General features: G+C 42.1%; 1 protein-coding gene across 6 annotated transcripts in view; it reads left to right on the top strand.

The window, feature by feature from the left end:
* The window catches only part of pbx3b (pre-B-cell leukemia homeobox 3b), a 188,042-nt gene extending 178,019 nt beyond the window's left edge, over positions 1–10,023 (top strand). For 4 of the 6 annotated variants that reach the window (XM_085965615.1, XM_085965618.1, XM_085965619.1 and 1 more), the window contains 3 exons: positions 121–233; positions 1,310–1,399; positions 8,381–10,023. In XM_085965615.1, the coding sequence (XP_085821741.1) occupies positions 121–233; positions 1,310–1,399; positions 8,381–8,473 (296 nt within the window). In that variant the 3' untranslated portion in view covers positions 8,474–10,023. Of the gene's footprint in view, positions 1–120; positions 234–1,309; positions 1,461–8,380 lie in introns of all 6 variants that reach the window. The other 2 variants (XM_085965616.1, XM_085965620.1) reach the window with 2 other exon arrangements.
* The last annotated feature ends 4,445 nt before the right edge of the window (positions 10,024–14,468 follow it).

Below are 14,468 nucleotides of genomic sequence, written 5' to 3'. Positions count from 1 at the left end.
TGTTTCTTTTCTCTCTGTTTCTTTCTCTCTGTTTCTCTCTTGTGTGCTCTTTCTTTTGAGAACTTTGGGGAGAGATTTAAAGCCCTCTGTGATTCAGGTGCCTGACTCTTTCCTTTCCAGGTTCTTCTGGTTCTTTTAACCTACCAAATTCTGGGGACATGTTCATGAACATGCAGAATCTGAATGGGGATTCTTACCAAGGGTCCCAAGTCGGAGCCAATGTGCAATCACAGGTAGGAAGAATGCCCAATATTAAGGCCTAGGTAGCAGGGTAGGGCTTAGACATTAAAACTGCCTTACTCTGACCTAGAGCCCAGTAAATATTCTGTACCTAAAGTACAGATTAATTAAATTATCCATTCCGCTGCTTTGATATTTATCATTATTGTTTTGAGTCCGTTATTTGTGATGTTCCATGTCTGATTTTAAAACTATGTGAATGCAGTCGGCTCTGGCTTGAGCAATTAGGGGTGGGGTGGGTGGGAATGAGGAGAATTTGGTGATTGGTGTAAGCTTTTGCCATATTCATTTACAACTTTCCTCTCAGTTTTTTCATGCCTCATGTTTTTTGAAACCTGTTTCTTTCTTTCAAGCTAAGAATTATTCATTCTAGGAGTTTGAAGACTGTCTGTCAAAGTTTCACATATTAATGGAGGCACTGGGAGAGGGTGGGGACCCACACTCACCAACATAAATGAAAGCCAATTTAGTTAGAAAGTGTTGAGGCTTTTCTCCCCCTTTCAGCCATTTAAATGGACAGAAAGGCAGCTATTAAAATACAGAATAACTATTGTTTTATAAGTGATATATTCTTAATGATGTGGTGTTTAATAAATGACATGAGGTGAGTACTGTACCAGTATTTGTGCAGTAACTTGGATAACATATTTATCAAAGTGGTTGGCTACATTACAAGCAAACTAGTTTTTCACTGTTTGTCATCCTCAATGTAGTCATTTGTGAAAAAAGTGTCAGTAAATGACTGCAGTTCTTGTTAAGAGTGATCCATTAAATTGTTACTGACAGACAGCATGCTGACTGGCCTGTAATTTATTTATTGGGTGCAAAAAAAATTATAGGAACCCTATGGCAAAATTTGCAGAATTCAGTATGCTATGTAAGCTTAGCCTGACACAATGGACACTAGCTTAAAAAATATTTAAAATGAAATGGCATTATTATGTCCTAATATAATGAAAGCAGTATGGCAAGCTTACACATCTCAATCTACCAGATCGTTTCCTATAAGAGAAAGACCGCTCTGCTGCATCAAGCCTGACATGTTTCTTTTTGTTTGCTTTTGCTTCAGGTGGATTCCCTGCGTCATGTTATCAATCAGACGGGCGGATACAGTGACGGTCTTGGAGGAAATTCACTGTACAGTCCACACAGTTTGAGCGTAAGGAACACTTTTATTTCTGTGTCCATAGAAGAAAAAGAAAAGCTAAAGCCCTGCCAGTGTAAGCCATTATAGTTTCTTAATTGAGCTTTTGATGGCAGAGAGGGTTACATTATCCAAAATTCTTTAATGGAATGCCTATGTAAAGAATTGAAGATTATGTAGGAAAATTAGATCTGTTTTCTAAAACAAAAGAATGCACTGTATATAAAATAGAGGAAAAGATAGAGATCTTTTGTTCTATTAATTTAAAACCAGTGTAAAATACTTCACAGCGTTGGATGTATCATTGGCCACATACTGTAGTTGGAAGATGGAATATAAAACTGTCCTTGCCTGCAGCATTTTGTAGTCATAAATTCCATCTTCGTTGATGAGGCTTGATAAGGTGTCATATAATAGTACAGTGTATTATACCACACTGGTATGGTATAGATGTTGTGAGATTTTTATTATTTTTTTAAATAGAAGGGATATAGTTTGGCAGCTGTCCCTGCAGGAGCCTATTAATGTATGCAACATCATCTCCCCGAAATTCGATTAGATTTGGACACAGCAAGGATTAGAAGCTAAGTGTACTTAACTAATCTCTAAAATTTGGATAACGACGACTAAATTATTTTTTAAGCACTGTCCTTCTGACTAATCGCATTGTCTTCATAGTGTTACGGGAAAGTCTCCCAGTCTAAATATAGCCACTCTACAGGCAGTGCCTAGTATTTGCCAATAAGCTTGCGGATCTGGTAAATACCAAAGGTGCAAGTTGAACAATACATGTTTAATTTGGAAACGCTGATGTAAAGGATATTTCACAAGAGGAAAAAAAGACGTATATTAATATACACAATGTAAACAAGGATAGGTAACACATTGCTGACTCTTGGCCAGTTTTATACATTGACAAATAAAAGATTTTATCGACAGTATGCATGACTGGTATAGGTTATAGTTTTACAGTAATGCAGATGGATTGCTTTGGTAATTAGCCGCATTGTAAATAAACCATTATTAGCATACGCTAACCTTTTTTTGCTGCTGATGTTTGGCGATGGGAGGCTTGAGCAAAGGCTAGTCTTCGCCGCAAGCACTCAAAGTCAATGTGGCTCACATTGGCCCCTACAGAAAGGGCTGCCCCGTCACTTCCACTCAATGTTCCTCAACTCACGAGGCCTGCGCCTTCCCTCTTCTTGACTGACATAAAAATATGTAGCGACAAGCTGTCTGCCACAGCAGAAATTTGATCAGACATTGATTTCAACAATTGCCTCTACAGGCCAAGACATCAGGAGAACTCATTTCTCTGATCTCTCATTCCTGATGCAAAACAAATGTAAAGAGCACCAGTGGTTTATGCAGGAATACAGTGGTGTCTCCAAGTTCAAAATTCACATTTAATTTACACTTAATGAGATCAACAAAGCAGGCTCCTGCATGTGGGCCAGCGATGTCCATCTTGTTCTGCTTGTTCCTGCTGCTGGCAAACTGAATATGTACACGTTGAAATGAGGGCTTGAAGCAAAGTGAATAAATGAGATATTTGTCAACAGTAATTGGCATCCTGCAAGTGCCAACTTGAATTTTTAATTATTGGTTGAATAGTTACGCTGGAGAGAAATAGGAAGAGGCTTTCCGATAGTATGACAAAGACTCGCCTCCCCAACCCCAGTGATGTCATGTATCATGCCACTCTTCTCTACGAGTTAATTTCATGTGAAATGTCACTTTGTGTTCCCACCAAAACATGCATCCTGTCTTGACCACTTGTCTTTCGTTATGCCAGTAATGTAAACATGTCCTTGCGTTGCTGACCATTCCTCTTAATTTTTGGCATTTTTCTTGTTCTGTCAGGAGACTGTTATCTGCATTTGAAAGTCAGTGAAATTTAAAGCTGCAGCATCTTTAGGATTCTGGCTCTTCTTAGCTGCTGATTAAGAATAAACATGGTTTTCAATTTTTTTCCTGTTGAAGGAATTAGACATTCATTCCCTTGTCAGGAACTCAGATGGAGAGGTTCTGCTGCATTGTTTTAATTTTAATACAAGAGTTTCTGGAATGGTGACGGTTTTGTGCAGTTGTCTTTAACTTGCTATTGTATGGTAGATTGTTGAAATAACAGAAGTCACAGTACACATTTTGTAGTTTCAGCTGTGAAAATGGTGAATTGTGTAATGTGACCATACAAAGGTTCACAGCAGAAATGTTTCAGCTGAAAGGACTGAATCCAATGGGTACAGATTTAGGGTTTTCAATTTCTGTTCACTTAAGAAAAACATTCAGTTATCAGGTATTCACGTCGCAGAGTTGAATGGGTTCTCAATTTGTGCAAAGCAGATTAGCTTGGTTTCATTTGCAAGGAACTGCTTTCAAAATTTGCCTTGTTTCTGCCAGCTCTCCTTATGTCAGTGGAAATCTTTCCCTGTATGATGCCCTGTATGATCTGTTCAATGCCTGCAGGAGTTCAAACTAGTGGTGTCCACGGATTGATGACTCAGAACCTTAAAAATACTGTTTTAAAATCAGGACCTCTGAGGACTGCTCTTTCCTAAATCTAAATAATGTTGTCTGCACAGAATGTGAACACTTTTCAGGAGATTGAGTCTGACAGCAGTTATAATCAGGGCTTGAATTTAATACAGGCTGCAAAGCAAATTGCTCATGGATTTTTCAGTTTTGCTAGTCAGTATTCTAAACACTAGCAAGATTTTCCTAATGAGCTCCACGGAGCAGTGTCTCAGCTTCCCAGGATTCACTTTTCATTTTGTCATCCCGATCATCAGTCTCGCTTTGATTCTGATCAGTTTCGCTAGTGGAAGAAGAAATTTGCTAGTGACAGTTATAGCCACTAGCAAAACTGAGCTGTCTATGAAAAAAATTAAACTCAAGCCCTGTGGGCTAGATCTTATTTATGTCTGTAATAAATTGTGCTTTTTGTGACAAATTTACATAATATATATATAGTGTGTGTGTGTATATAGTGTGTGTGTGTGGGAGTGTGTGTGTGTGGGAGTGTGTGTGGTGTGTGTGTGTGTATATAGTGTATGTATATATATAGTGTATATTTAGGGTGTGTGTGTGTGTGGTGTGTGTGTGTATATATAGTGTATGTGTATATATTTAGTGTATATTTAGGGTGTGTGTGGTGTGTGTGTGTGTGGGAGTGTGTGGTGTGTGTGTGTATAGTGTATGTGTATATAGTGTATGTGTATATAGTGTATATTTAGGGTGTGGTGTGTGTGTGTATAGAGTGTGTGTATATATATATAGTGTATGTGTATATATTTAGTGTATATTTAGGGTGTGTGTGGTGTGTGTGTGTGTGGGAGTGTGTGGTGTGTGTGTGTATATAGTGTATGTGTATATAGTGTATATTTAGGGTGTGTGGGAGTGTGTGTGTGGTGTGTGTGTGTGTATATATATAGTGTGTATATTTAGGGTGTGTGGTGTGTGTATATAGTGTATGTGTATATAGTGTATGTGTATATATTTAGTGTATAGTTAGGGTGTGTGTATATAGTGTATATTTAGGGTGTGTGTGGTGTGTGTATATAGTGTATGTGTATATATATAGTGTATATTTAGGGTGTGTATATATATAGTGTATGTGTGTATATATATAGTGTATATTTAGGGTGTGTGTATAGTGTGTATATATATAGTGTATATTTAGGGTGTGTGTCTATTTTAGAAAGACAGAAAAAGACAAACCAGAAAATGGAGAGGGTTAGGAATAGAAGTGGAAGGTTCTCTCAGTATTGCCTAAACTGCCTCATCTTTTTGAATTTGTGAACCAGTGAGTTGTAACTGATTGCATCTTTGATGAATGTTCATACCCACTTAGTCAACAGGTAACATCACTGTACCCTCCTGGCTGGAGAGGGTGCACAGTGGAGAGTAGTACCGATGAAGAGGAAATTAAAATTAAAAAAAAAAAAAAATTTGAGCCATCAGTTTGAAATTGATGGTGTTTCACAGATGGAATCCATATTGATAGATCCAGACACAATGCTGCACTCACATTCAGGGGCCCTAAATTGACTTCCAGCCTTGACAGTCAGTTGAACTCTGCACCCCTTAAATTGGTTCTTGTATTGATGTCTATGTAGAACATCACCGCCACAAAACATGAGGTTCCCTTTCTTCCACCCCCTACACTTTTTTGTTTTATTTCCTCCCACTCTTCAGTGCTGCCTAATAACTGTCTGTGTGGAGCTATGTCGGAATGGTACAGGTTAAATGACCATCTTATTTTGCCCCACCCTGTGTCAGCTCAGCTTACTAGCTCCTGTCAGGCAGTGTGGCTGAGATTGGGAACTCAGTATGTGAGCAATTGTGGCCACAAATATATGAAAAGGATGCATTTTAAGAGTTAAGTGATCAGTTGTAAAATATTAATACATCAGAACCATGGTGCGTTGCCATCGTAACATTCTGTGCTGTCCATAGATAGTTATTTAGTCGTTCCTGGGATTTGGGTGTCGTTAGCAAAGCCAGAATTTATTGCCCATCCCTAATTGCCCTTGAGAAGGTGGTGGTGAGCCGCCTTCTTGAACCGCTGCAGTCCTTATGGTGAAGGTACTCCCACAGTGCGCTTAGGGAGGGAGTTCCAGGATTTTCACCCAGCGATGATGAAGGCACAGCGATATATTTCCAAGTCACAATGGTGTGTAACTTGGAGGGGAACTTGCAGGTGATGGTGTTCCCATGTGCCTGCTGCCCTTGTCCTTCTAGGTGAAAGAGGTCATGGGTTTGGGAGGTGCTGCTGAAGAAGCCTTGGCGAGTTGTTGCAGTGCAGCTTGTAGATGGTACACACTGCAGCCATGGTACGCCGGTGGTGGAGGGAGTGGATGTTTAAGGTGGTGGATGGGGTGCCAATCAAGCGGGCTGCTTTGTCCTGGATGGTGTCGAGCTTCTTGAGTGTTGTTGGAGCTGCACTCATCCATGCAAGTGGAGAGTATTCCATCACACTCCTGACTTGTGTCTTGTAGATGGTGGAAAGGCTTTGGGGAGTCAGGAGATGAGACACTCGCCACAGAATACCTAGCCTCTGACCTGCTCTTGTTGCCACAGTATTTATGTGGCTGGTCCAGTTAAGTTTCTGGTCAATGGTGACCCCCCAAGATGTTGATAGAGGGGGATTCGGCGATGGCAATGCCGTTGAATGTCAGGGGCGGTGGTTAGACTCTCGCTTTTTGGAGATAGTCATTTCCTGGCACTTGTGTGGTGCGAATGTTACCTGCCACTTAACAGCCCAAGCCTGAATGTCGTCGAGGTCTTGCTGCATTCGGGCATGGACTGCTTCATTACCTGAGGAGTTGCAAACGGAACTGAATACTGTGCAATCATCAGCGAACATCCCTACTTCTGACCTTCTGATAGAGGGAAGGTCATTGATGAAGCAGCTGAAAATGGTTGGGCCTAGGACACTGCCCCGAGGAACTCCTGCAGCGATGTCCTGGGGCTGAGATGATTATCCTCCAACAACTAGCACCATCTTTCTTTGTGCTAGGTATGACTCCAGCCAGTGGAGAGTTTTCCCCCTGATTCCCATTGACTTCAGTTTTACTAGGTCTCCTTGATGCCACACTCGGTCAAATGCTGCCTTGATGTCGAGGGAAGTCACTCTCACCTCGCCTCTGGAATTCAGCTCTTTTGTCCATGTTTGGACCAAGGCTGTAATGAGGCCTGGCGCTGAGTGGTCCTGGCAGAACCCAAATTGAGCCAAACGTGATGAGTTCCCAGTCACGATGGAAGTGCTAGTGCTAGGGGTGTGAGAGGGTGAGACACCAGAGAAGAAGCTTCGGAAACAAGCAGCACTGGAGCAAAGGCTGCATGAAGGCGAGAGACGGAGCAAGAGCAGAGTGCTGCAGTAGCAGATACCTAAAGACAAGGTGCTGGAAGAAGGGGTGGCTGGGAAAGGCACTAAGATGGCACTGGGTTAACAGGGAGGCACAAGGCAAGGTGCTCCACAGGGGGAGGGACTGAATGAAGATGTGGTCATGGGTGTGGTGCTGAGTGAAGGTGAAGCACTGGAGGATGTTGAGGTAAAGTGGTATGCCATCACCAGAGGCTTAGGAGGCTGTCACTCGGCACCACCTGCTCCCTTCTGCTCAGGACCAGCAGTTTTTGATAAGTAACTAAAAAAGGGGAACTTATTCATAGGTTTCATTTTAAAAATGGATTTTATTTTCTCTCCCTTGCAATCCCTCTGTACTATTCAGAAGTGGGCAGGCAGCCTGCTCTGAAGTCTGTGACAATCTTCAGCCAGCTGATGGGTGCACAAGGCCATCCAGGGTGACTTGCCCCGCTCTCATTCTTCCATTCTTGCCGCTGTGATTTGCCAGAGTTGAATTTGGCACCTGCCCACATGCATGGCTGAGATCAGGAACTTCCCCCTGTGGAGAATTGTGAATGCAAACCCTTGCCTGCTGCTCCATGGCAGAGTGCATCATTCTACTATGAGTTTGCAGGAAATTGCCTACAATATCTATTGGGGATTACAATGTTAAAGTTCTTATTTAAATATTTGCTTTCTTTTGATACGTTATTCTACGTATAATTATTAAATATATAAAACCAGTCATGAAATGAAATTTTTCCCACAGACAGAGCTTACAACTTGGGGATGCATGTAAACGCATTCTTTTTATGTCATCACTGTGACTTGATAGACATCATTAAAAAGACTTGTTTTTGAGTGTTACGATTTAATTAACATTCAAAGTCCTAATGTTGGAAGGAAATCTACTCAGTATTGCTAATCAGTGCAAATATAGTCATTCTGGATTTCAGCCAGTTCTAAAGGAATACCCTTGGCATCTACAGAATTGTGCTATACGAGTTTACATGGAAATGTACTTTTTATCATTATCTACAAATTAGTTAATTTTCCAGACTGCTCCTTGAATTTCAGTGCAAAAAAATGTGTTGCTGTATTTCACCGACGACCCTGATACTAACTGCAGTAAACGTCATGTTTTCTAGGCTAATGGAGGATGGCAAGATGCAACCACTCCATCTTCTGTGACTTCACCAACAGAAGGACCTGGAAGTGTGCACTCTGATACCTCTAACTGATCTCCTAGCAACATCCATTCCCTGAGCCAATAGGCCTTGATTAGCACTGACCAGTAGGAGAAGAAAAGTGGATTTCCTGTAACCCAGTCACCTGCTGCTTTACTGTAAAACCCTGCTCTTTAGTGGAAAAAGTAAATAACAAACAATTCATATTTAGGAAGAGGAACACATAGGTTCTCATTGAAAATACCATATTAATTCCATTATGTATGGCACAGTTTTGCCTTATTCAGTCAATGGTTGAGGCAAAGGCCTAAATAGGTCTAGTGTTTTCAGACTTAAAATGGAACAAAAAGTCAATTTATAATGGGAATCCATGAAGGGTGAAAACATGTTTTTGAAGATTTATATGTGCAAGATGTTATTGTGAAGCTTCTTGACCTTTTGAGGTATGAATGCATGTTTCAATTTGACTGCAAGACACAAGAATGCTGGTGCCGAGGCAGACAGTCATAAATTCATGAAGTTAGCAAAGCTGAACTCGTTTACTTCTTAAAACTATTTTAGCAAGATATCTAGAACTGATAGCTTGCTTAGAACAACGAAGCATTACAGGATATCAGGATCTTGATCAAATTTCCTTTATCACAACTGTACAACCAGTATAAAGACTCATTTGGAAGAATCGGCTGAGCTGTTTTATTGCCCCACGTATAAATAACCAGAGAGTTGCCAAGAACCAATATTGTTTTTCCTGAGACTTGTTATTATAACAGAGTGCTATTTACAATCATTACTTTTTTTTAACACACTAACTCAATGCCAGTCTTAGTAATGCTTTGCTTCTGAATTTGTATGAGCTGAAGTCTGGGTTTTACAGTACCAGCTGGGTGCAGCATTCATACTTTTTCAGATATGCTACTTCAACCTATCTGTGGCAGGAAATGGCAAGGTTCACACGGAGTGTTGTAAATAATGTAGGTAAAGAGTATTTATACATCTCACCAATCAAGACACAGCTTTATTACCTCATGCAAACTCATATGAACCAATAGAATTTCAACATGTTCTGTAGCTTAGAGTGCTCACTTACTACCTCTGAACAATATTCACACAGTAGTTTGTCTTTCTTACTTTTTTTGCATCTTGTAATTAACTCTTTATTTCCTTTCATGTAATCTAATGTACATTGTATCTTTTAAGAAATCAGGGTTGCTCTAGCAACTTTTAAAAAAAATCCTAAAGTGGAAGGTTTGGTTATCATCTTAAACACAAACAGTACAACTGTTGTAAATACTGAAGATCATTTTGAATGTTGGTCATGTCATTACTAAACCACGCAAAAAAATTGTAATGCATACAGAATTCAGTATTCAGTACTGTATATTTCACCCTGTGTAACGGGGAGCCCCTCCTTTCTCCCTTTTTTGTATTGTATGCAATTCTGAAACTGATTGAGTCATGGAAATAATTTGTGGCAGTGATATAATGTATTAAAAAGTTTCGTGTTACTTTCTAACTGGACTACACCCTGGATTGAGAAGTCTTCCTTGTGGTAGTTAAATGTAGTTGAAATCTTAAATAAACTTTTTGCTTTCATGATGCAACAAGCTCGCAGTCTTCATTTGATCTCCTGGGGAAAGGAAAATGGATCCACTCCTGCAGAGATGTTTTCCACAGCTTTTCTTAAGTGAAGTGGTGAAAACGTTAGGATGTATGTTTCAAATATGAATTGCAGTGGACACCAGTGAACAGACAGCAGATGGATGGAGAATGAGGTTGTTGAATACCCGTTGTTGAATGGGCAACACTGGCTTTTGTGACTGATGGGACTGGGCACTCTCCCGCTATGACTAAAAGGTGCCACTTTAGTGCACAATAAAAAATATAGATGATTTGTGTCTTGGTATAGTTGTGGTCAGTGTTACAGGAACTAACAGATTAATAAAAACAATTCATACCCCAAATCCGGCCATATTTAAACTGCCAGATGTGGACTGCCATTTGTACCAGACGGGACCTCTCTTGCATTGCCTTCTACATTATCTGCAGTCTTATATGGAACCAATGGAGATTTAATGTACATCTTGTATCATCTGATGACTGATTACTAAAACATCTGCTTTGATATATAGATGGCTCATGTGCAAACGGGCCAATCATTTTGGACCTAAAATTAAAGTGACATAATTTCAAAGTTGAAGTAATAGTATTAAAAATGACCTGAAGGTCTCCTGCAGGCAGGTTTTTTATCAAAATAGTATGAACTAGAGTTAATTCCTTATAAGCTATACGTTATTAAAATTTACAATAGTCTCTCTTTAAGCCTCATCTACATGCTGCCTCTTGGCGACATCAGTCGAAGACTTAGGGCTGGATTTTCATTGGGCCGTGGAGGCGTGTGGGGGGTTAAAATCCCAAAATCGGGGGGCACGAACCCAACCCGCCTCCATGCCAGTTTCAAAGAAGGCGGGTACCTGACCTGTGCTGAGACCCGCCTCCCCGAGGCGGGAAGGGGATTAGTGCCAATTAACTGCCTGTTAACAGGCAGTATTTAGCCTAATCCCTATTTTCATTCTTGAAGTGTGAGATTCCCGACAGCTCCAAGCTATGCCAAGTTAGCGAGGCGGGCTGAAGGGCTTGGAGGGTTCGAGATGTCTGGTGTTCAGGTGAGTGATGGGTGCATGAGTGCAGAGGTAAGTGTGTTTGGTGTGTTTAAAGAAGTTTTACTTACCTTTACAGCCTTCCTTCCTTCAGGTCTCGGGAGTCCCTCATCTCACCGGCACAGAAAGCAGAATGGCCGCGATCTGTCAAAAATTGTAGCATTCAGCTTTCTGTTCCGGAGAGATCTCTAAATCATCCTGCGAGGAAGGAATTAACTTGGAGTACAGATTGTCAGTGTTTGACAGCTTCAAACAGCTGTCAAATGCTGATATTTCATCTGTCAAAAGGTCTTGACAGATGAAATATCAATCTGACATCACCTGTTGCCGGGTGGCCCATAATTGGCCTGCTGAGCCCGCTGGGCGGGCTCAACAAGGTCAATCAAGTCAAAATCGTGTGGGTTGGCTACAACTCGATGGAGGCGGGACTACAACCCCGAAAGTTGTAGTCCCGCCTCCTCAATGAAAATCCAGCCCAGAGGGTCAGATTCCACATGATGACATCCAGCTCTACTCCACCACCTCTCTCAACCCCTCCACTGCCTCTGTGCTGCAGTCTTGAATGAGCTGCAATTACCTCCAGGTAGACTTTAGGAAGTCCAAAGCCATTGTCTTTGGCCCCCCGCCACAAACTCTGTACCCTTCCCACTGATTCCATCCCCCTCCGGCCACTGTCGCAGGTTGAACCAGGCTGTTCATAACCTTGGCATCTTACTCGACACCCAGTTGACCTGCAGCCCCATATACTCTCCATCACAAAGACTGCTTACTTCCACCCCTGTGACACTGTCCGCCTAAGCACCGCCTTAGCCCAAACGCTGCTGAAACCGTCATCTGTGCCATTGTCCCCTCCAGACTTGACTGATGTCACTGCCCTTCTGGCTGGTCCCCCATCCTCCAAACTCTGAACCTCAGCTCATCCAATACTCTGCTGCCTATATCCTATCCCCGTCTTGCCCATCTTTATCTCTGTAAACCCCTCCAGCCCAAAAGAAATCTGCTGCTCCTCTGACTCTGGCATCTAGTGTACGCCCCCCACCTCCTCTGGCATCTAGTGTACGCCCCCCCCCCCTCCTCTGGCATCTAGTGTACGCCCCCCCCCTCCTCTGGCATCTAGTGTACGCCCCCCCCCCCTCCTCTGGCATCTAGTGTACGCCCCCCCCCTCCTCTGGCATCTAGTGTACGCCCCCCCCCCCACTCCTCTGGCATCTAGTGTATGCCCCCCCCTCCTCTGGCATCTAGTGTACGCCCCCCCCGCCCCCTCCTCTGGCATCTAGTATACGCTCCCCCCCCTCTGGCATCTAGTGTACGCCCCCCCCCCCACCTTCGTCCCACCATTGGCGGCCACACCTTCAATTGTCTAGGCCCCACACTCTAGAATTCCATCCTTAAATCTCTCCACCTGCCTCTCCTCCAAGACCCTCTTAAAATCCACCTCTGACCAAGCTTTTGGTCACCCCTTCTAATAGCTCCTTCGGATTGGCATCCTTTTCTTGTCTGATTATGTTTCCATGAAGCACTTTGGGACGTCTTTCTACGTTAAAAACTCTATATAGATGCAAGTTGTTGTTTGGAAGAATGGATAAAGCTGCATTTTCTCTGACCACTCTATAATTGGATGTCATGGGATTGTGTGTGGTCACATGCATCTGTGAGGTAACCGAGATGTTGCTAGTTGCTTTGTCCTGTTACTCCCACTACAAAGTACTTCATGTTATAATCTAGTCCATTGTTGATGAGCATGTGTAAATATCTGTCAGAATTGAAAATATGGTTCAGGCACAAGTACTATGCACCTGGATCTACCTGCAAAATCTCTGAGATCTGTTGAGGGAGAACATATGGTGCTGTGCAAGATTTGCAACTCATCAGAGATAAATGTGCCCTGGCCAGAATTGCAGTCAGAACTAATTTTAGACTTTGATGCTGTGATTGCCTCAACAGTTGTGGACTTTCACCCACTTTTTCATTTTAAAAAGGGGATTTACGGCATTTACACTGACTGCAGCCCCATCTGCTGCGAGGAATGTAATCTTATGACCTTTGCTGAAAGAATTTTCTTTTAGCAATTACATCCCAATAGTGAAACATAATGAACCCCGTGGTGCAGGTATCATTGTCGAGTGTTTAGTAGTTTAGGACACAAGATAAATTCAATCAGACCCAGCAGGATTAGACTGTATTGTTTTCACTTGCTAATACATGAAAACAAGCTTTGTAGTTTGGGTGCACAATTACTTTGTGAATCAAAAACAGAAGAAGGTGCAGTGAACACACTGATGCAGGAAGGATGTTCCCGATGGTCGGGGAGTCCAGAACCAGGGGTCACAGTCTAAGGATAAGGGGTAAGCCATTTAGGACAGAGATGAAGAGGAATTTCTTCACCCAGAGTGTGGTGAACCTGTGGAATTCTCTACCACAGAAGGCAGTTGAGGCCAATTCATTAAATATATTCAAGAAGGAGTTAGATATATTTCTTAAGGCTAAAGGGATATGGGGAGAAGGCAGGGACAGGGTACTGAGTTTGGATGATCAGCCATGATCTCATTGAATGGCGGAGCAGGCTCGAGGGGCCGAATGGCCTACTCCTGCTCCTATCCTCTATGTTTCTATGAGCAGGCTTTCATCTAAATACAATTTGTGGATTTGACTTTGACCCACAGCTGTACCCAGAACTTAGTCTGAGTTTGAGGGATAAACTGACAGTTATGAATACAATTTGTACTGTTCTCACTTCTCCCCCTCATACTTTTAAAGGAATTATTTTCTTTAAACAGAGTAAATGTTCATGTTCAGCTCCAAAAAGTGAGCAGAATTTTCTAAGTTTGCAGCCCAAGTGAACAAGATGCCATGTGGAAATTAACTCGCTAATAAGTATTTATTTAGCTGTAGGTAAATGCCATAGAAAGAGATATCTGGGTTCTATTTTTCCCACCTCCGGTTTATTCTTCCTTCACGATGCCAAGGAGCAGAATTTGTGAGGTCACATAGGGAGAGTTCTACACAATAAGTCTGCTCCCAGGTTATGTCAGGCCAGTTTTTGTTCTTGCCAGTTGTCTCCCCTCTTACTCTGAAGGCTTTGTTTGACTTCTTGCCAGTGTGCAGTTGTATGGGTGCCTTCTGGTACATAGCTCAAGTGATCATTCTTCGGGAATGAGCCTTGACAATGAATGTCAGCAGGCTGGTTGAGCACGGGCTCATCACAACCAAGACCAATCTTGTCCTCATCCAATTGCTGCACTTGTGCACTTCCAGCTGGGTAATGATCAGGAACCCTGACTGATTTTTCCCATTCTTACCCCAGGTACTGAGACTAGGTGTTGTGTACCTGCTGGCAACATGTCTGAAATCAGCGAAGTCAGCACAGATTAAGGATTGAATGTAGGACCTTT

This window comes from Somniosus microcephalus, chromosome 23, assembly GCF_052327205.1.
Source record: "Somniosus microcephalus isolate GS21.2 chromosome 23, FLI_Smic_1.0, whole genome shotgun sequence".
Classification (NCBI taxonomy): domain Eukaryota; kingdom Metazoa; phylum Chordata; class Chondrichthyes; order Squaliformes; family Somniosidae; genus Somniosus; species Somniosus microcephalus.
The sequence above is the reverse complement of the archived record's forward strand: the minus strand, read 5'-3'. Positions and strand labels throughout refer to the sequence as shown.